The sequence below is a fragment of the Molothrus ater genome, chromosome 6, assembly GCF_012460135.2.
Source record: "Molothrus ater isolate BHLD 08-10-18 breed brown headed cowbird chromosome 6, BPBGC_Mater_1.1, whole genome shotgun sequence".
NCBI classification, from domain to species: Eukaryota; Metazoa; Chordata; class Aves; order Passeriformes; family Icteridae; genus Molothrus; species Molothrus ater.
The window spans coordinates 59,362,051-59,383,838 of NC_050483.2; the positions used below are offsets into that span (position 1 = coordinate 59,362,051).

Below are 21,788 nucleotides of genomic sequence, written 5' to 3' on the forward strand. Positions count from 1 at the left end.
GCGGCAAGTGCGGGCAGGGAATTTCCCCGAGCAGCCAATGGAAATTAAGAATGGCCATGGGGCCACCAATAAGCGGCCCGCTCTGGGGTTCCGGCGCTGTCAATCACCGTCCGCACTGAAGCCAATGGGAGCGGGCGGTCGGCGCTGGCCAATGAGCGTTGGCGGGTGAGATTTGAAAGCCAGGCGGGGCGGCGCGCGGAGGGGGCTGCGCAGCGCGCGGGCCCGGGGCAGGTAATGGCGGACCCGGGGGTCCCGCGGCGGGGTTTGGGAGCCTGGTGGGGCTTTGAGGGGTCAGAGGCACCGTGACTCCCCGGCAGTGTGCTCCGTAAGGGTCCCGGCCTGGGGGTCTCGCCTGGCGGTGGGCTGGCAGCGGTGCTTCTTCGCTGAGTTGCAGTGGGAGCAACCGGAGGCGCTGGCGGGGACGGTCCTGGGCTGGCCCCGCACGGCCGGGTCTGGGCTGGGCCCCACAGCCCGCCCCGGGGCCCGGCTTGGAACCGTTGAGTTCAGGTTTTAGTCAGTCTCTACCCGCTTGTATTTGTTTTGGTTCAGAGCAAATTTGGGAGAGGATTTTTAAAGGGGTTTTTGTAGGAAAACAGGTTCAATCGGCCCCTCCCCTTAACCGGTCCGGGAGAAACTACTTTTTTGGAGAAAAGTGGAAAAAAACCTGTTTATTAAACAATATACCTTAAACAATAAAACTCTTTGCTGCTCTAAAAGGGATGACAGACTGAGAAAACTCCCCGGGTTGCAGCTGAGCTCAGTCTGTTCAGTGCTGGAAATGTCTCGGGCCAGGCCCGGCCCGGCGGGTTAGAGGTGCAGCTGCCGGTGCTCCCCTGGGTGTTCAGGCCAGAGCCGGTTTCAAGAGGTCTAAAGAAAAAGGGAAACAACTACAGTCTAGGGAGCTTTTTTGCTTCAGCTAGCTAAACTAACTAAAAGCAAAAGAGAGCTCTGTCCTGCTGTCTGTCCATCCGCAGACAACACAGTCAGGAGCATGGATGCGGAGGAGTGGGTGCAGTGTGTGAAAACAAACTGCGCGCTTCTTCTGTCCCTCCCTTCACTCTCTGGACATGTCTTAAAGGTGCAAAAGTGATTATTTAGCATAAAACAGAACGAGACGATTGGGGATAAAAGCATCATATAGTCAACCCAGGACATTGCTTTAAAAGTAGTGATACTTGCTCTTCCTGCTCCGCTTTCTCGCTGGTCAGCCTGTAATGTTTTCATGTTCGTGTTGCTCTTTGGTTCTTGTTGTTGGTCAAAAGTGTCTCCTTTTCTTTGTTGTTATGTATCAAAATAAATGGTCAGCTTTAATTTTTGATACTGTATGTTAGCCAGTCACACATCCTTTGTCACAAGGAGTCACAAGCCCTCTGTTCCTTTCTTGCTAATGGTCGTGTCCTGCTCTATTTTCTCACTATTCAGCCTAAAAGAGCACCTAAATGTTTTCATGCTCACATTGCTCTTTAGTTCTTGTTGTTGGTGAAAAGTGTCTCTTTTCCTTCGCTGCTATTTATCAAAATTAACAATCAGCTTTAATTTTTGGTACTATATGTTAGCCAGTCATCCTTTGTGTAAGCCCTCTGTCCCTTTCTTGCTAATAGTTTTTACTTGAGTTTATGTCAATTTAAATACCAATTAATCTTCTAGGCTCCTATTTGGACAAGATACTCCACGGGAACAGTAACCTGGGAAGAAGAGGAGACAGGTATTTTTCTTTTGAACACATCTTTGGGATATTGAGCATGATATCCATTTTTAATGAGCTCACAGATATCACTGGTAACCTTACTGTACTTAAAGAACATGGTTAAGAGTAAATTTAGGAACTTTGTCCTAAAAAGCATGAGTGTAGAGACTAAACTTTAGCTTTGAGGAATATTTAGCATCCACTGGGCTCAAAAGCCTGCTGCTTCTAGGACACAGATAGTAGAGATGTATTCCCACTGTTTTCTTTATGGCTTTCTGTAATGCCATGTAGTTAGTAACAATTCTGTAATGACTAATTCTGTAATTACTAGCAGATCAGTTCAAATATGATTATTGGAGATGCTCATTAATTAACCTCCCTTAATCACTTAAATGTAAAGCAGGGCAAATATGACCTATGAACTGCAGTGGAGTTCTTTGCACTCATCATTAACTGGCATTTTTAATCAGTTTCTGAAAGCTGGAATGCAAGAAGTGCAAGATGCAGGGTGAAGCCCAAGATATTCACAATTCAGGTGGTGCTGGTGTGGAGCAGCTCTTCCAGGACTGTGTGGAGGAGATCCAGCCCCTGGTTGGAGTTTTGAGGTTTTTATTCCCCTTTGCTCTTTAACTTCCACTGAATGTTTTTCTCTGCTGAAAAAAGGAGCACAATGCACTGATTTTGGTTTCTGTCCAAGCAATTTTTGGTTTCTGTTCTAAGCAATTCCAGGAGGTTGTGCAGGTGCTGTTGGTGCTGTACAAGTTCCCCCCTCCATGAACACTTCCATGGAGTGGAGCACAGGGAGCTGCCACTGATGGTATCTGAACAGGCTTGGGCTGTATTCCTTCTTCCAACAGCTCAGCTTCTTTCCTTGACTGCTTTTCCCATAAATAAATCCACTTTATTTCTGCATTATTTCTATTTTGCTGCTTTTTTTCTTGTAACTTTTGGGTTTTCCAGCTAGGCTGCTGTGAGTTTTTGGCTTGTGGTGGCACAGAGGTGGGAAGGGGATGGACTTTAAGAAATCCTGTTTAACCATTGTCAGGGCTGTTCAGTTCACTTCACTGATGGTTCCTTCAGTTTGACCAGAGCATGCTGTCCTGAAATGGAGAGCCTCAGTAAATGACTCAATTACCAATGAATTAATAACTGTTGGGTGTTTAGTTTTGTTGCAGACATGTTTTATGAAAAATCCTTTCCTTAGGATTTTTCCTCCTGAGAAGCTGAGAGGCCTCAGGAGCAAAATGTAACCAATGGTTATCTGCTGCTGTGGAATGCAACAGGGGCATCTGGGATTGGGCTCATGGGGTTGTTTCTAATTAATGGCCAATCACAGTCAGCTGGCTTGGACTCTCTGTCTGAGACAGAAGCCTTTGTTATGATTCTTTCATTTTCTATTCTTAGCTAGCCTTCTGATGAAACCTTTTCTTCTATTCTTTTTTTATTCTATTCTATTCTATTCTTTTAGTTTTAATGTAGTATATACCACAAAATAATCAGCCTCTAACATGGAGTCAGATCCTCGTCTCTTCCCTCATCCTAAGACCCCTGTGAACACAGTCACATAGTTTAGCTCTGTCACCCTGCTTACTGTAAAGCTGTTTTCTGTAGGTGGTGGGAGATGTGTCATGGCTGAGGTGGAAAACCTTTGACAAACTAGGTTTCAGTGGGTATGCAGGGGATAACAGAATCCCAGAAAGGTTTGAGTAGGAAGGGACCTTAAAGCCCATCTTGTTCCCATCCCCTGCCAGGGGCAGGGACACCTCCCACTGTCCCAGAGTGCTCCAAACCCCATCCAGCCTGCCCTTAAACACTTCCAGGGATCCAGGGGCAGCCACAGCTTCTCTGGGCAGCCTGTGCCAGGGTCTCACCACCCTCACAGAGAAGAATTTCTTCCCAATATCCCATCTTACCCTGCCCTTTGTCTGTTTACTTCCATTCCCCTTGTTCTGTCATTCCAGACCCTCTGCACCTCTCCTGGAGCCCCCTTAGGTACTGTTAGCACAGCAAGTGCAAACCAGCTGACAGTTGGCTTAAGGCTTCCTCAAGTTAAAAAAGATGGGAAAAATTCTGCTTGAAATAACCACTCTTTATTGCAGTTGCATCCTGGAAACATCCTGGTTCTGATGGCAAAAGTCCTTGCTATCAGCTAGGTCTAATCTAAATGGAATGTTGCTTCCAAGTATTGTCCTACAGCCCTGTCATTTACTTGCTCATCTCCTTAATGTGGAAAACAGCTGTGGAGAAAGCAGCCCAGCCAATCCCAGACATGGGGGCAGTGTCCCCTCCTAATTCTGTGCCAGACTTGGTGACACTCAACACCCAAACTGGTCCCTGGAATGAATAAAAATAATGAGAAATTGCTGAAAGGTCGTTACTGAAATTGTCATTTGAGTTTTCTCTGGTCATGTACAGAAATAAAGAATTCAGGGCTTTGCTCATAACATTAACAAACTTTACCAAAAATGGAAAACAAATCATGACAGTGTTTTCCTAATCCCTGTACTTGTTGTCTAAGGTCATCAGGATGGCTGCTACTTCCCAGTTTGCCAGTAGATACAAGAAGGATTTGAGCACAGAAGCCCTCAGGACCAAGATTGCCCGCAGGAAATCCATCCTTCAGAAGGAGAACAGGCACAAGCTCTTCGAAAAGGGCCGGCAGCTGGGGCTGGCAGATGTCAATGTTCAGCTCTCCAAGGACAGGGCAGTTTCTGAGCTCAAGGAAACCAGGGACTTGTGCTCTCAAGAGAACTCCAATGTGAAACAGAGTAAGTAAAGAATTGCTATAGACCTTTTTTTTTAAGTGTTAAAAATTGTAAGTAGGTTTAGTAGCATTATCACAGATAGTCGACATTTTAATTTGACAAAATAGTTGAAGATTTAAAACCCTATCAGCCTTTCCAAGTGTTAAAATCAAGACAATAAAATCTTAATACAGCTGTACCTTCCTCACTGCTCCAGTAGTGTGAATGAAGCTTTACTCTGATTTGTCTGCAGCAGCTAAAGGAAGAATGCATTTTGTTATTAATATTCAATAGAAGTGCCTTTGTCCTTTAAGATGTGAAAAACTCCAGTCTAAAATACCATCTGATACACATGCCTGTCATGTACCTAAGTGTGCTTAGCAATGGGCAATTTTATAGATAAAATTATTAATGGATAAATGCATTATATGGTTGTATTTTGAAAATAGCTAGTTTTTGACAACTTATTTTCCTCTCAGAAAATAGAGCTTACATATATGCTGAATTCTGCCCCCTGGCTCTCCTGGATGCCTGTGGTCTAAGAAATTAAGTTAATATTTAAAAATGTTAACAAGTTTTTAGAAATACTTTCACCTTTAGTATTTTGATAGCAGAAGATTATTGGAAGATAGTAATTTTTTGAAGACTGTTGGTGTATAATCTTAATTCCAACTGATTATTGGAGTGAAGATTATTGTATGTAATAGTATCAAATACAAAATCTAATAAATTTGTCTTGATTATCTTTAATAAATTTCAACTTTAAGTGGATATTAATGTTTCAGGTAGACATAATTCAAGTTAACCAACATCTTAAGGTTTTATTCTTTCATATAACTTCTGCCTCATTTATTCTCAGCCTGAGTCAGACTTTGGTATCTAAAGCTGAGTTTTCAATGACATTGCAAGTGTTTGAATAGAGAAACTGGTACAAATAAACCAAATAAGAAGAACCAGTGACCTTGCAAGCCTGTGAAATGGGAGTGAGTTTCTAGTAATCCTCAGGTGGATATTTGGGGAATTCTATTTGTAAGCTGAAATTTACCATTGAATTCCCTTTTAGTGGGAAGGGTTAAAACAACTTAGAGATTCCAGTCAGTTCCTCTTCTAGCTTGGCAGAGTTTATTGGAAATTTCTAACTTCTTGTTGGCTCCAAAACCATCTTTATGATTTTCTAAGCCATCTTTGTTGCATGTTTGCTGCAGAGGCAGCCCCAAGTGCGGGCACCAAGAGGATGAACGAGCGCAGGGAGATGCTGCAGCGCTACAAGGAGGAGAAGGAGCTTCGCAAACTGCAGGAGCAGAGGGAGAGAGCCAGGAAAGGGGTGTTCAAGGTTGGGCTCTACAGACCAGCTGCACCTGGGTTCCTTGCTGCTGAGGAAACTGCAGTAGCAAAGCCAAGAGAGAAGGTAACAATGAGAATATTTCATATCTAAGTTAATTGCATCTGTGTACGCTGTTTAAATTGATATTTTTGTACAAGATGTGTGTGTTATTTCAAATAAAGTGCTTATTTTGCAAATGCTTTATTCATGTTATGATAAGGGAGTAATTTGGCTCATTCTCTTTTCTAAACAAAGCTGGAAATAGTACTAATGATACTAATGATATGTGGATTCTTGTATTTGTGACTATGTTCAATTCAAAAATTGGAATGATTCATCCACAAATGAAAGAGCTGTGTTATTTTAGACCAGTAACTTGTTCATATTTAGTCAACTCAGCTTTGAAAGCTTTCACACTTGACCCATTTTGCACAGATATGTTGTTTTTCACATTTATGCTCCTTGCTCAGTCTCTCAGTGACAAAGGGAAGACGGAGTTTATTAACTCTCATTTCCTTGGGGATGTTTCCAGGCAGCTCCTGCTTTCTCTGGAAGGATTACTCGGTCAAAAGCCAAGATCCAAGAAGGAAGAACCATGATACCAACTGCACCTAAATCCTCTACGGTTTGTTTTTTATATATATCTATAACTTCAGTGAATAAATTTAGAGAAAGGGATGAAATTTCAGACTCAGGGTAGTATCTTTACAAGTTTGATTAGATCAATGCAAGCAGAAAAGAGCCCAGGTTTTCTGGATTGGTTTGTCAATCAAGTTTTTCAAGATATTTAAACTGTTGCTTAAATATTTTTCTTCACTCTTTTACTGACAATTTATTAACTAGTTGGATAATGCACAATAACATATCCCTAAACCAATCTATTTTAAGTTATCCTTAATATCTCTCTACTTTTTAATACCCCCTGTGCCAAATTATTTGACTTTTTTCTTTACTGTAATCTAGAATAGATAGATGAGGAAAGAAATTGGGCTGCTGATTTTCTGGAAATCTGATACTTCACAAAAAACCTGTTTTTTTTTTCTCCTAGGTCAGTGCCCATGGGCAGAGTGTACCCTCTACACAGGCAGGACATAAACAGATGAGTACAGCCAAAGTGGCTGAAAAAGAGAAAGGTATGGAAATACAGCTGAACCTGAAAGTTGGGTGTTTTTGGGGAGAAGATCCACAGCACATTTTTGGGTGTAGGGAGGAAGGAGGAGATTTTAAGATGGCCATTCCTACCAAGGGCAGCAGCTGGCAGATTATCAAGTGTGTGGCTCCAGGGCTCACATGAGCTTCTTGCCTCCATAGGCTGGGGGAGATGGAATGCAGGGTCCTGACAGTCCTGGTTACTGATTATTCCCCCTGGGAGAGGGAAAAGAAACAGGTCAGTAGGCAAATTGCACAACTGCCAGATGCCTCAGCTCCTGGAGCTGACAGAGGTTCCTGTTTGCCTCAGGAAGAATATCACAGGTAGTGACTGCTGTTAGAAAAGAGCAAGTGCCTTCTGTATCTGTCACTCTGTGCCACAATTACAGGTATTTCTTAAGAAGATAGAGATTAAAAATAAACAACCTGTGCCACCTTTAAGGGATTTGAATGCCTTGGATCAGAAACTCTTCTTCATAGCTCAGTGAGATCCTTAAGTGGATACAACCAAGTCATGTGGAATGTTGATGTTAATGCAAGATATTCAGTAATTCAGAGTGAAATGACTTTCACATCATTAATCTAATCAAATCAGCAAGCTGCAGACCTTTATTTAATTTCAGTAGTGCCCTTGGTGAATACTGAAAAGATGTGTTATTATGTGTTATTAGTGTTTGATATAACAATTAGAATGTTTAATTCTTGCAAAATGGTCATCCACTGATTATTTCTTTCTAAAATTGATTATTTCTTTGTACTGAATCAAGGATATACATTATATGTACTTAAACTTCCCTACCCATGGCAGGGAGGTTGGAATGAGGTGATCCTTAAGGTCCCTTCCAACCCAAACCATTCTGTGATTCTTTGAAACACCCATATAAAAATGTTTGGGAAGTGAATGTTTGATGAATCCAATGTTGTAGTTATTTACCCAGTGATTTTTTTCCCCAACTTTTCATTTTAGCTTGTACAGAATCACAGCTTGACAATGAAGACAGGAATAGCATTAACAGTAACCAAGTGGGGATTTCAGACAGGCAGGAAATGGAATAAAGAGCTCCCATGAAATTTGTGCAGGAAAGTGCTGTCATTTTAAAAACCTGTTAGAAACAGTGCTAAAATACAGAGATGAAAATGATGATGATGATGGGTGATACAGTGCATGAACTTGTCATGTTTTATAAAATATTTCAGAGCAAATTAGTCTTAAGAGTACTTTGTTAGATTGCATTAAATTCTGACCTTGGAAATCTTTCATATAATGGCCAGGGCATCACTTTGTTACACCAATGGTTTGCTTTAGCTTCCAGCTGAGCAAATAACCATGGCAAAGATATTAATCTGAAAAACTTCATCTGTAAAATAGGGAGGGCCTTGACTCTGCTTGCAGGGAGCAGTGGGGAGCATTCCTTATTAATGTTATGATAAAGGAGTAATTCTTAATGTTATGAAAAGGGAGTTTGTGCATGGCATCAAACACACAGATGGGCCTGTGCAGTAGAACCACCTCCAGCCAGGATCCCTCAGTGCATTGCCTGCATCCCAGGGCCAAGCTGTGCCCTGAACTGACCCAACCCTGTTCATTCTGGCAAAGCCATGCAACTGATAACTGCTGGTGCATTTCTCTGATTTCTACAAAATGGAAACTTTCAGTTATTACTTGAGTTCAGCTCCTTGTTAAACTTGGAATCTCTGGGATTAATCTCTCTTGCAGTGTTGCAGACTGCAGCCCAGCCAGCCCCAAGTGTGAGAGTCACCAGAGCAGCTGCCTCTGCAGCCAGGCAGGTGCTGAAACCAACTGCTGCTGGTAAGTGAGGCAGAGCTGTGTAGCTCAGCTGTACCTTAGACTGCATTTAAATCATGCCAAATTATCATCTAAGAAAAGGCCTAAATGCTGCATCACCCAGACTCTTGTCTGGAGCTCTACATCAACATGTTGAAACCAGCACTTCCCACAAAATCCATCAGTGGGGAGCATCCATGTCCTCATGGTAGTTACAAACTCAAAGAACAAAGCCAGCACTGGTAGAGATTGGCACTTTGGCTGTTTATGGCCATATAATTATTAAATATGTGAGCAGGAACATATCTGGAAAAGATGATTTCTCTTTGTGTTTGCCTGTTTACTGGAATTCAGTCCACCAACAGAATTCCTATGCCATATAGAAATAAAAAATCTAAACTCAAATTGGCTTGACACTCTCTCTCTAACCTTTTAGGAAATAAGGTGACTTTTATTTTTACTATGTGGCAAGATCTAAAGATTGATGGCTTCATGAATCTGTTTTCTTGCTGATACATCTGTTACTAGTCTGTTAAATCCTAGGCCAGGCTTTCTTTTGAATGAGCTTTTGCAATGCTAATTCTTCCCTGTAGCCACCTCCCACCCAAGAAATAAAACAGTCTGTCCCTATCTTTAGCAACTGGATTTTTCTGGCAGTGTTCTGGTGAAAGATTACATGAATCAGATGCCTTTTTGACCTCTGGAAGTGTCTCTTTTTGTAGGTAACCAGCCACAGAGAAAGGCAGCAAACACAGTAGGAAAGCAGAAGAAAGCAGTCAAACCTGAACCCATAAAGGTAGGTCATGTAATAGTTGAAATAGAAAAGCAGTAAAACTCATTTGAGATCCAATAACTGTGTCATTGTAGCTGAAGTGCTCAAACATAAAAGCAGTAATTTCAGTAATAAGCTAGAATTTGGGAAGGAGCTGTATGTATTTATACTGCCATAGTCTAAAAATTAAGATCAAATTTAGTGCTCCTGTAGAATCTCAGAATACTGTGACTTGGAGGAGACCACAAGGATCATCCCAGTCCAACTCCTGGCCCTTCACAGGACAACCCCAAGAACCCCACCATGGATATGGACATGGCTGATGAATGATGTGATTGCTAATCAGGATCTGGACAATGATTTAAAATAGACAAGAAGTTCTTGCATGACATGTCTGATGTTTTAACTAGTCAAAAAAAAAAATGCTTTGCTGGTTTAATCAAGCAGCTGTACATTTTTGAAGTGTATTCTGAATGGATCCTTTTCCTGCTCAGGTAACAATATGAGACTCTAGAAGCTAAGAAATAAACACATTTTAACATCTAGGGTTTTAATAAAAACCTAAATTTTAGAACATTATTCTCTGCATGATTACAGCTGAAAGCACTCATTGTGGTTCTTGGTATCATCACTTCCAGAATTTTTTATGCATTTCTGTGCAAGAGCTCTCCATGATTTTTTCCTTCTTTTGCTCCACTCTTCCCTCTCACACCTCCCATCTCCACCTTGTTCCTGTAACTGAGCTGTGCTTTAGAGTGTTTGAGATTGTGCAATCACAGCCAAACAGGAGGTGAGAGCACTTTTCTGTTCCTTGGACAAGCACCTCTTCACAGGCAGGAGTCCCTGCCAGCTGGTAACCACAGGCAGCTCATTTGGAAAGGTTGCCTAAAAGCAAAATTCAAGGTTTACATTCCTAGCAGAGGTGACTGAAGTATAACAAGACTTTCAGTGGGTTGAAGATGCATGTTTTCTTGAAAACCACCCAAAGTTTTTCTGGCTGGCTTGGGCTAACAATCTCAATTAGGTATCTCAGAACTGTGTTCTGTGTGACCATCTGGTCACTCATCTCATAAGAATATGAATTATTGTTTATTTTTTTTTCTCCTCTTTTAATGGCATTCTGTGGTGCTAACTGCACTTGGGTTGCATTCCTCAGCTATCAGCCTATTGCAGCTTGTTTTTCAGTCTTTGGATTGGAGTATGTGCATAAACTATGGTTATTCAACAGTCCTAGTTGGATTTGGAACCAGTAATTCTGCTCTTGAGGATTTTATCACCTTAAAGCTTTTATTTCTAGCAGTGGGAGCAAGCATTTGTCAATTTTAATTATTGTTTTGGTTGGTAAGGTGTTCTGCTTCAGCCCCTGGAGTGGATTGTTGCATTCTTTGTAGTGAAGTGTTAACTTCTGGCTCTGGAATGATTTGCAGGTGTCAAAAATGGTTGGGCTTGTTGGTAACTCATCACTTCTGTCCAGGTGTGCTGGTTTAGGAGCTGATTTACCTCAAACTGTTCCCTTCCTGGTGGCTGTCAGACACTCATGTTATAATTCAGCCCATGCCTATTGCAAACACGTGATTGATTTGATTTCTCTGTCTATGCTGTTACAGATAATTTCTTCTAAACATGAAGTGGAGACAAATGCTGGAGTGGAACCAGAGCTGAAAAATTCTGCAGCTGATTCCAAGCACTCAATGCCAGTAGAACTTCAGCAAGAACAAACCTCAGTGGAAAACAACAGTTTTTCTCCAAGGAGACCCAGAACACGCTCCTTTGCACCTCAAAACTTTGTGTTTCAGCCTCTGAGTGGATTGGCAACCTACACTGTGACACCCATGTCTCCTTCAAGGGCAAATGCTTTTTTGACACCCAGTGCTGTCTGGAATTTTTCAAAATCTCCAGTGTAAGAGTCTTCCTTCTAATGGGACCTGAAATGCAAGTGAACCTCTGTGGGGTTGCAAAAAATCATTTTTCTATAGAAAGATTCACTCTTTAACAGACTGTTGTGGTGTTGTAACACCTGATCCCTCATGATTTCTGTCTTTGCTTAAATGTGGACTCAACACAACAGCAGAAATGGATATAATCCATTATTCTGCCCATGCTTGAGGAGCAGCTGTCAAAGACTCTGCCCTGTATCTATCTAAACTGATTTATTTATTTGAGTTCTCTAGTGTTGTGTGGGGGTTTGCCTTCTAAACTGTGCATTTCTGTGAAATTGGCCATATTTGATGTCACTTTCTCAATGTGTCTTAACTAAATGTACTTTTGTTTGTTTCCAGCAAAATATTTGAAAAATCCAGTGAAACTAAAAAGCCTAATTTAAAAAGTCAGCCTTCACCTTCTGTTAAAGGCATTCAAGAACAGCAAATGACCACAAGTTTGAAAGGAGGAGGTAGGAAATTCACATTTACTTTATGCTGATGCTTTTAATTATCACCAGATTCTGAACAAATTCCTTTCATGCTTTTCAGCAGGTGAATCAGATGAGAGAACTTCCATTCAGAGATCAAACAAAACAACTCCTGCCTCAACAGCACTTGCAGTGAAGTCAGGTGATACAAGAGAGCAGGAGCATGATGTGCCCTATTTCAGGTTTGGCTTCACTTGTTTCACTTCCCTGATGTCCATTTGAAGATTGCTAATAAGAAAAACAAGACTTCTTCTAAAGATCAGCTTAATTTAATGGTGTCAGCTGTGACTTGAGCAGGCAGACATTCCTGCTTTCTTTTTTATACCTTAAGGTACAAAAGGTACCTTTTGTACCTGTTTTCCTTGCACCTAAGTGCAAGGAAAGTAAAATTCTGGAGACCAACACCTTGTCCTAAGGATTATAAGGATCAAAGCAGAAAAGAAATTGCACTTCAGCCACTCAGCAAAATAAAACAATCTAATCTCCAGCTCAGAGGCTGTGGATTCTCTGAGAGCAAAAGGATAGTAACCATTAACAGGCACCACAAGTCAGGAAATGCTCCAAATCCTTATTTTTTCTCTCTCTTTGTATTTTCAGAAACGTTCTTCGGGCTGAGACAGAGAGGCTGCTGTCTCAGTGCCTGCAGTGGGAAGGAAACCTTGAGCTGGAGATTGCAGAGGATGGTAAGAGTGAGCTGCAATAGGCACCAGAAGGGCTCTGGGAGTTGAATGGGACAGAGAGAAGGATATGTATGTGTTGTTTGCAAAATAGCAAAAAAAATCTGCAAAGATGTACTAAAGAAAGTTTAGAGTTGGATCTGCCCCAAGATACAAAGTCTCCTGGTCCTAAAATTTGTGTAGCATTTGCAGTGATGGTGATTGATAAAGTGAACAAAGTGCTCATCAAAATAGTTGTTCTATTGCTAGTCAGTATTTAAATGTAGGAACTTTACCCAAGCTGATTTTTAAAAATAAGATTAGTTTTTAATGTGGAATAAGTGCCCTTATCTGGGAAAATACAGATGACTCCAGCAATGCTTATCTTTAAGAATTGAAAGAGAGAATTTTCTTTGAAGAAGCAACTTCAGAGCATTTCAGTGGACAGATAAGGCTCCATCTGAATTGAATTGCAGGTTTGCAATAGGTGGGACAACAAATTCCAGACTCCTCAAACACTTATTTATCTAAGATATCTTGTATTTTTCTTCTTCTTGCTACCAGCTAAAGACCTGATTCGCACCACAGTTGGTCAGACAAGGCTGCTCATAGGAGAAAGGTTCAAACAGTTTGAAGGACTGGTTGATAATTGTGAATTTAAACGAGGTGAAAAAGAAACAACATGTACAGACCTGGATGGATTTTGGGATATGGTTAATTTTCAGGTATGTACTTGCTTGTTAACTTAGTAGGATAAAACTGATGGAGTTATTTATGAACCAAGTATTGAAATTTTTTTGGTTATATTTTTTATCTTTAGTGTAAAAAAATGCAGGTTCTTGTTTTAACACATTGTGACAGTGAATTGTTGCAGTTGGGATACCATGAGTTATAATTCATGGATCAGTTCTTCTGTTGTGTGTTGTTTTTGGGCTGTGTGCCTTGTCTGTTCTGTCTCTGGAATAGTTATGTTTGGCCAAATTTTATTGTCTTTTGGAGTGAGGATACAGTCACAATGTCTACCTCCCAGTTTTTGGAAAATTCCTGAAGCTCACCTGAAAAGTAGGGGTTCCATGCTTCAGTATGAAAATAATGCAGAAATGACAATAACTCTGTTTAGGGCTGAGCTTAGGTGGTAGAAAACTGTGACTGTGTTCACAGGGGTCTTAGGATGAGGGAAGAGACAAAGATCTGACTCCATGTTTCAGAAGGCTTGATTTATTATTTTATGATATATATTACATTAAAACTGTACTAAAAGAATAGAAGAAAAGGTTTCATCAGAAGGCTGGCTAAGAACAGAAAGGCAAGAAAGAATGATAACGAAGGTTTGTGGCTCAGTCTCTATGTCTGAGCCAGCTGACTGTGATTGGCCATTAATTAGAAACAACCCCATGAGCCCAATCCCAGATGCCCCTGTTGCATTCCACAGCAGCAGATAACCATTGGTTACATTTTGTTCCTGAGGCCTCTCAGCTTCTCAGGAGGAAAAAATCCTAAGGAAAGGATTTTTCATGAAAAGATGTCTGTGACAGAAAACCTTCATCTCTTTCCTCTGTTGATGCTTTCTTTAGTTTCAGAATGAAATATAATCTGAATTATCAAAAGAGCTCTCAACAGTATTTGTAAATCAGCACTCAACAAAGGAGTTTGTAAGTAATTAAATTAAATGCAGAGTTGGATTTGTTACGGTCCTAGTCACAGGTTTTGACTTCTTTGCAGAAAGTATAAAAGTTTGATCTCCTCTTCAGAAGTATTTGAGAGATGTTTCCTGCAGGATGGAAGACTGTGCTTGTTTGAATAAAGGTTATTTTACAATGTCTTCTTTTGCTTTCCTTAAATGTGACCAACAGATTGAAGATGTGAATAAAAAGTTTGATAATCTGGTGAAGCTTCAAGACAATGAGTGGCAGCCACTTGATGTCCCAAGCAAGGCAGTTGTCAAGGTATGAATAGCCCCTAAAGCACATCTTGCATGGCTTCTTTAGATATATTGAATATTAAGTGAAATTCCTCTCAGGGTGCACCCTTCTCCCCCACCTCTCTTGTATTATTTGGTGGGTTCAGTCCTAGTCTGCCTCTTTTGGCTGCTAAGATTAGAACTAAGAATTAACAATGTAAATTTTGGAGTCATTGGATTCTATGCTAGTAAGAAAAATCTCTTAAATTTAGGATATTAACTTGCTCTTCAGATGTAAAACAACTTATCTGGGCCACTGACATAACTGGGAAGCAAACCACCCAGGAATTTGGGAGTGACTGCCAGTTTTGAGCAGGGAGTGCTCCATTGTAATGGTGTCCCATTAAGCCAACACCATGGGTGGCTTTAAACTGCTGCTTCTCTAAGCACAAATGGATCTGACACTCTCCAAAATAAGTTAGTGCTTATTGCAAAATAAGCTGTAATGTGAGTTGGTTTATCTATTCTTTGGTTTGAAATATATAATTGCTTCTGAATATCAAGTTGTATTTGCATTGCCTAAACTCCAAGTTCCTTGAGACTGCTTAACTAATCATAAAATTGAGATGAAGGTGGATAAGAAACTCCAGGCATGGGAAAACAGAGGGAATGTGGTCTGTGGGAACTGCCCATAAAAGCCAGAACTCTTCAGGTGGTACAAAACAAAACTTCCCTTGGAAAACTGAATGCCATGAGAGGCTTCACTGACTGCCTGGAGTCTCTTCTGTGGTTACACTGTGTCCTTGCCACTAGGAGTCCCTGCATCCCAGTGCTTCCAAAATCTTACTGAATTTATTGGGAAAAAAAGTTATACTGAGGATTTTTGAACTGCAGATTCATTTGAAAAAAAATTATTGATGTTGTCATCACAGACTTACCTTAACAGCTGGATGGCAGCCCAAGAAATGCTGGGGATGGGCAGAGGCCTTGATGCATAAAATTGTAGAATTGTTGAGGTTGGAAAAGTCCCCAAATTTAACCCTTTCTCCAGCACTGTCAATGCTGCCACCACCACCTGTCCCCAAGTGCCACATCTCATGGCTTTTCAATCCCTCCAGGGATGGGGACTCCACCCTTCCCTGGGCAGCTGTGCCAGGGCTGGACAACCCTTTCAGTGAAAATATTTTTCCTGATATCCAATCCAAACCTCCTCTGGTACAAATTTTTCCAGCTCCATTGCTCCTGTTCCTGGGAGCAGAGCCTGAATCCCCCCTGGCTGTCCCCTCGTGGCAGGAGCTGTGCAGAGCCACAAGGTCCCCCCTGAGCCTCCTTTTGCTCCTTGCTGTGTCTGTGGCAGCAGCAGCTGTGCAGAGGTTCATGTGCAATTGCTCCTGTGCAGAATTTCCAGGTGTGACCCAGGTTCCTTTCATTCCAGAAAAAGGCAGTGCCAGGTGGAATGCCCAAGGCCAAGCTGGAAGCTGCTGCCAGAGCTGCTGCCCGGAGCCGTCTGGCTTCTGTCAAAGCAGCCATGAGGGACAGAATGAAGCAGGGGGGAGATGCTGAGGGTACCCAGCAGGAGAGGCTGCCAGAGACAGAGAAAGTGGTTTTTGAAGCAGGATTTTTCAGGATTGAAAGCCCTGTGAAAAAGTTTTCAGGTAGGTGAAGGTTAATTGTGATTTCTGTGATCTGAAAGTACCAAAGAGGGTTTAATCCATTTCACTGAGGAGAGGAATTGTGCTGTTGTTCTGGCTGCAGCTCCAGGACTGGACACACTGTTTCACCTAGTGACTGATTACATCAGGGCTCCAAAGTAAACTGGGGTACATGAATGTGCTGATTTGAGTGGTTATGGCAGCATGAAATCCCTGCTTAGGCAGAGGTGAACTAGCTGGTTCATGTTTTTCCAGCATAAATTTAATAATGAAATTCTAATCTGAGCATGCCCAGATTCAGCTGATGAGCCCTTTCATCAAAGTCAATGCCAGCTCACATCCTCTAATTGCAAGACAGGAATTGGGATTTCTGTTTCTTAATTAAACCTCTTGCAGTGCTGTCTTCAAAGCTGCAAATAAAGTCCACTCATAATCTGTGCTCATGGTTAACAAGATTGTAACATAATCCAGTTTGCTATAAAAGCTGTTTAATAGTTCAGGTTTTTTAACAGGTGCTCAAAATATAACTTCATCTCCAGCATTTTATCTTATTGACATCTACATGCAGCCAGTATTTCCAGTACTTCTGCTTCTCTCACATTTCTAGTTCATAATTTGATTTTAAATTCTCTTTTTTGGGTGCAGATCTCTCTTATGGCAAAACTAAAAATTTTTTTCATGTGCCTCTTGTAAGTAGGGGGGAACTTCTGAAAAGCTTTGAGCACCACTGGGTTTAAGCCAGCTCCAGCAGAGAATCTGTTCTGAGCATCAGTTCTGAATCTGTGTCTTTTAAACTCTATTAAAGTGGCCTAATTTGAAAGATGGAAGTTAATAATTTCAATTTCTCTTTGCAAGTGTATGTAAGATTTCTATCTAATATTTGTATGAGATGATTCAGCAAGCAGATCACAATTGTGTCTCTGGTTAGAATCATGATGTGATCAGTTCCTTTCAGCTTCTGGAAACTGCTGTAGGAATGGAATATGAAACACATTTTCCAGGTTTGCTTCCAAGGACCCCTGGAAAACTGGCAAGTCAAAGATCATACATTAGATCTCTGCTTTCTTCTCCTCTCTGTAACCCTGAGGATGCATCTGCAAAGCAAACCCCATCAGCCCTCAAAGGCTCCCACCCAGTCCAGAGTCTGAAAATGGACCAACTTCCCACTGAACAATCTCCCCCACGGGATAAACTCCCTGAAAGTCTTGAACAGAGGTAGGCATGTTAAAGCAGCTTTTAATTAACCTTGTACAAATCATTTTAGAGTTGGAACTGAAAGACATGATGTTAAAACCCATTAAATGTTACCTTTCCATTTGGCAGTGATAAAGTTTGCCAAGTGCTTGTGACTTTTCCTTCCCTTAAGCAAATATTAAGAGCTTTGCTCAAATTTAATTTTGCTGCTGGGGTAGAAGTTTGTTTGCCCAGGAAGTTTGAATTTGATGTAGCTCAGCAGTGCCAACCAAGGCAGCAAAACTGCAGAACAAATTGTAACATTAGTTGGACAAGTCAGAAGGTGATTGATGAAGGTGATTGAGAAGACTGAAAATGTTTTGGTTTCCCTTCCAGCATTTCTGTTGTTGCAGAAGAAATGTGTCTGGCTGCTGGCACAGCAGAGGGAAATAAGGTAAGTCATGCATTGTTCATGGATGTGCTTTAAATACTCTGGTTTTACTAGCAAAGGAAAAATTCTTTTGATTACCCCAGCCCCCTGGATTTCTGATCAAATCCTCACTTAGAAATCTTGTGTATTCCTCAGGGCAGTGCTTTTTACCTCTGGGTGGACAAAGGTGGAGACTGCTGCAGTTTGGGGACCTTGTCTTGCTCTTTAGAGCTGTATTTTGGAGGTCCTGGCTGCTCCAGGGGGACACTTGTCACTTGGAGAAGCAATGTTCACCACCTCCTGTTTTCTGGTGGGGATTTTTAAAATGCATTTAAAGTATAATAATGCATTATGTGATATATGTAATACAATAATAATGTAATATAATAATGCATTATGTGCATAATTATGCATTAAATGCATTTATGGACCCTGACTAAAAGCAACAGCACTCAGTCCTCAGAGCATCCTCCACAGAAGAGCATTGGGCTCTTAATCTCCTTAATTAGTTAAAAGAACTAATCCAAGAGTCAGAAATCCATGTCCTGAAATGTCTGAAGACTTGGTGACATTGCCTGTGTTTGAGTGGCCTTCAAAAAGCAGGAATGTGGCCTCTAATTCAGATGATGCTGTGCTACCAGTGAAAGTCAGTGCTTTGGAGTCAATCATCCTTTAGTAACTTTCATTGGAAATGGAGTCTATAAATTTTATTTGTTGCTGCTTGGATCTGTGCATGACTGCAGCAGTCATTTCCCCTCCCATCCCCCTACATATATATATATATTTTTTTTTTTTTAAATCCTGGTTACTAATTTTTTCTTATGGCTTTTACTACATCCTTTCTCTATTAAAAGGAGTGTTGGTGATTTTACTCTCTGGGGAAACCTTTCAGTGTTGCTGATGGGTTTTTCTGGAGGAAAAGTCACCAGATAACACTTGAAGTTCAAAACCTTCTTTCCTGTGGAGTAACTTCCCTTATACTGTCAGAGGGATTTTCAGGCTTTAGAGGGCATTTGGGATGTGAGTCACAGCCTTAACCCTGAGCCTTGGCCTGCCTGTGCCTTGCTCAGTGCCTGCAGTTAAATAAATCTCTCCTGAATTGTCCATAAGATCTGTAGGTGAGATGTGTGGGCTTGGTCTGACATAACAAGGACATGGCTGGGCACAGAGAAAATCCCTGTTTTTCAGGTCCTGGGAGCTTCTAGCAGTGACTCAAGAGCAGTGGAAGGCATGGAAGAGATGGAACAGTCTGCTGCAGAGCAGGGACAAGACATCATCATGTGCAGCCCAGAGAAGGAGACAAACTCTGCTCAGTCTGGAGAGCCACAAATCCATCAGCCAGGTGCTTCTCTCAGAGCTGCAGGGGTGGCATTGCTGGGGCCTTCTGTTATCCTAAACATCTTTAATAATCTGAATATTACTCTTTCAAATCAGATTGATTTCTTGGTGCTGTTAGAAAAGCCTCCCTTAGCTGGTGTGACTTAAACACAAGTTGCACATGAGCAAACAGTGCCCTTGGATTTCTCTGAACAGTTTCTGAGGGATATGTGAAAGAGAAAGCTAATATAAAGAAATAAATACACTTTAGAGTTTGGATTTCTTCTTTTAATAAATACAGGGAACAATACTGTTTTTTCAGCTTTGGCAACATCAGACTAACTTTTTTTTAATTATATTCTTGTTTTTCAGATGTTTCATGCAGTGATTTGACACTCATTGACAGAAATCCTTTTGATATGGTAAGTTGACCTTCAAGTTGATTTGACTAAGGCAAGATGCATGTTGCAGGACTGTTCACCTTTGCTGCAGACTCAGTTACTGCACAAAGGAAATTAAACTCTTAAAGATGTTATCAAGCCAATTGGTGTAGCTTTAAACACAAACCACATTCCAGCTGTCTCCTTGCTGGGCTCACACTGGTGTTCCTTATTGCACATGATGAGTGTAGGATGAATCAAGACATTTGTAGCAGGACAATGTCTGATTCTTGTCAGATTGAACCTTTAAGTTGTATTTCTTACAAATTTCCTTGTAGATATTCACTAACAGCCTTTTTTTTTCTTCCTGAATTTAAGTCTACCCCAAATCTCTTTTAATCACCTCAGCATTTAGAGCTGGAAGTAACATTCAGCAGGGAAAAGAAGGTGTGCAAAAGCTTTCACATTTAATAGAATTAATAGAATTTGGGGTAGGTTTTCTTGTGAAAAATCCTCTTTAAAATATGGATTACTGACTTGAGTAAGGAGTGTCTGTCTTCAGCACAGACCACATGTAATCACTTTTTATTTTATGCCTGGGAAATAAGCTTGTAAAACTACTTTTGGGGAACACAGAGTCCTTTGGTGCTCTGTGGTTTAAGTGTTCCTCCAGCCCTGACTCCACTCTCTGGCTCCTCCCACAGCCAGTGCTGGATGCTGAGCTCCCCTTCACTCCAGTCAAGACTAAAGCCCAGAAGTTTGCAGCAGCTGAAGTATTCAGTGACCTCATCGTGTTTTCTCCCGTTGGTCCCTCTGGGGATCAATGAAAAGTGACTTTAAATGCAAAAGATGTAAATTCTATGAACAGGAAGCCCACAGAGGGTGTCTGGAACACAATCTGCTACCCTGGAATGCGTTGAGAGAGGAAGAGTACCCATGGTAGTGGATCTGATAATGGGTTTGTGTCATTTATGGTGCAGCTGTGATGCACCAAGCTCTGCTGTGCATCAGTAGTGGGCTGTGTTCTGCTGTATCCTCTGGCTGTAAATTCTCACTGCAACCTGAAGCATTTTTATGTTGCTGTCGTTTAATGTATTTCCTGTCTCCTCCAGGTTGTAAAACTGTTACCTTTGAGCTTTTCTACCCTGGTCTGACCTCATTGCTTCTTGTTGTTACAAGGTGCCCGCCCCACCAGCTGTGCCCCGTGCCCTGTATCTGCTGGGAGGGCACCTTCTGGGGTGACACCCAGACTCTTCCCTCCCCAGAACACTCTGCCCTGCTCTGGGGGTACCTGTGCACCCCCAGGCTGCTGTGTTAACACCTGCCTCAGCACCAGCTCTGGCAGGGTTGGATGCATGCAATTCTTTCCTGGGAAAGTTTTCCTGGTGTGTAAGAACCCCTGGATTTGTAATATCAGAAACTAGCTCAGAACAAGGATTTCTAAGTCAGATAATATCTTTTCTTTGTGATGTATTGAAATAGGCATTGATATTATTTCCTTTAAGGATGCAGTTTTCTATTCAATATCTTAATAGACCTATGTTTTCTACTTGTTTTTGACATGTTTATGCTCAGTCTCTTCTCTCATCTTGTTCCTTGTGCATTCCCCATCCAGACTGTAACATATTTGTGCATAAGGAACATGCCAATTCTATAGACTGTGGATTTGAAGAGAAGCATTACAGTACCACCACTTGTTATATTTTTAACAAATACTTCACTGGGCTTCTTCTTGTACCAGTGACCTGAGTGTAACACACACATCCTTCCACCAGCCTTGATCCCAAACCAAGCAGAGATTTCAGTCCCTCAGCAGAAAGTGTTGCTGCCACTTGCCAGGGGTTAAGTTTTAACCTGGAAGCTCTGTACTGATTACACTGAATAAAGAGGAAGCTGATGTGTGCTGGAATCCATTTTCTTCATTTCTAACTCCAGGTTGCTCCAAGCCCCATCCAACCTGGTCTGGAACACTTCCAGGGCTGGGGCAGCCACAGCTTCTCCATGCTGGTTTGTAGCAGTGTGCTGCCCTAGACTGCTGCATCTGCTGGATATTTTAAGGACTCTGCTTGTAACTTGGCACTCAAAGTATGAAAGGAGTCACTGTTATAAAACAGCATGAGCCACGTCAGAGAAAGCTTTGGAAACTTCAGTGGTGGCTGTTGCACTGTTGTTTTCCAGACAAGACTGCAGTGACTCACAGCAAAGAGAACATACTTCTGTTTTCTTTTTTTACCAGCCTGACTCACAGGATGAACTTGCCAATAAAGCTCCCCACCCTTGAAACTGCTCTTGACTCACACGGGGGTGATGAGTGGGGAGCAGCACAGGCCTCGTGACCCGTTCATGGAGTACCCAACCCTCGTAGGGATGGGATCTCCCTGGGGTGGGAAATGTTCCTGGGACACGCT

At 41.6% G+C, this 21,788-nt stretch overlaps 1 protein-coding gene across 1 annotated transcript; it reads left to right on the forward strand.

The window, feature by feature from the left end:
• Positions 1-1,657: 1,657 nt before the first annotated feature.
• On the forward strand, positions 1,658-21,289 carry DLGAP5 (DLG associated protein 5). Its single transcript, XM_036383194.1, has 19 exons — positions 1,658-1,705; positions 4,206-4,455; positions 5,637-5,839; positions 6,288-6,380; positions 6,804-6,888; positions 8,622-8,714; positions 9,413-9,486; positions 11,070-11,362; positions 11,742-11,854; positions 11,934-12,054; positions 12,470-12,555; positions 13,093-13,253; positions 14,382-14,474; positions 15,864-16,083; positions 17,082-17,295; positions 17,650-17,707; positions 18,872-19,025; positions 19,373-19,422; positions 20,085-21,289. The coding sequence occupies exons 2-19, from the start codon at positions 4,215-4,217 to the stop codon at positions 20,205-20,207; spliced, it is 2,475 nt and encodes an 824-aa protein (XP_036239087.1). The 5' UTR covers positions 1,658-1,705; positions 4,206-4,214; the 3' UTR covers positions 20,208-21,289.
• The last annotated feature ends 499 nt before the right edge of the window (positions 21,290-21,788 follow it).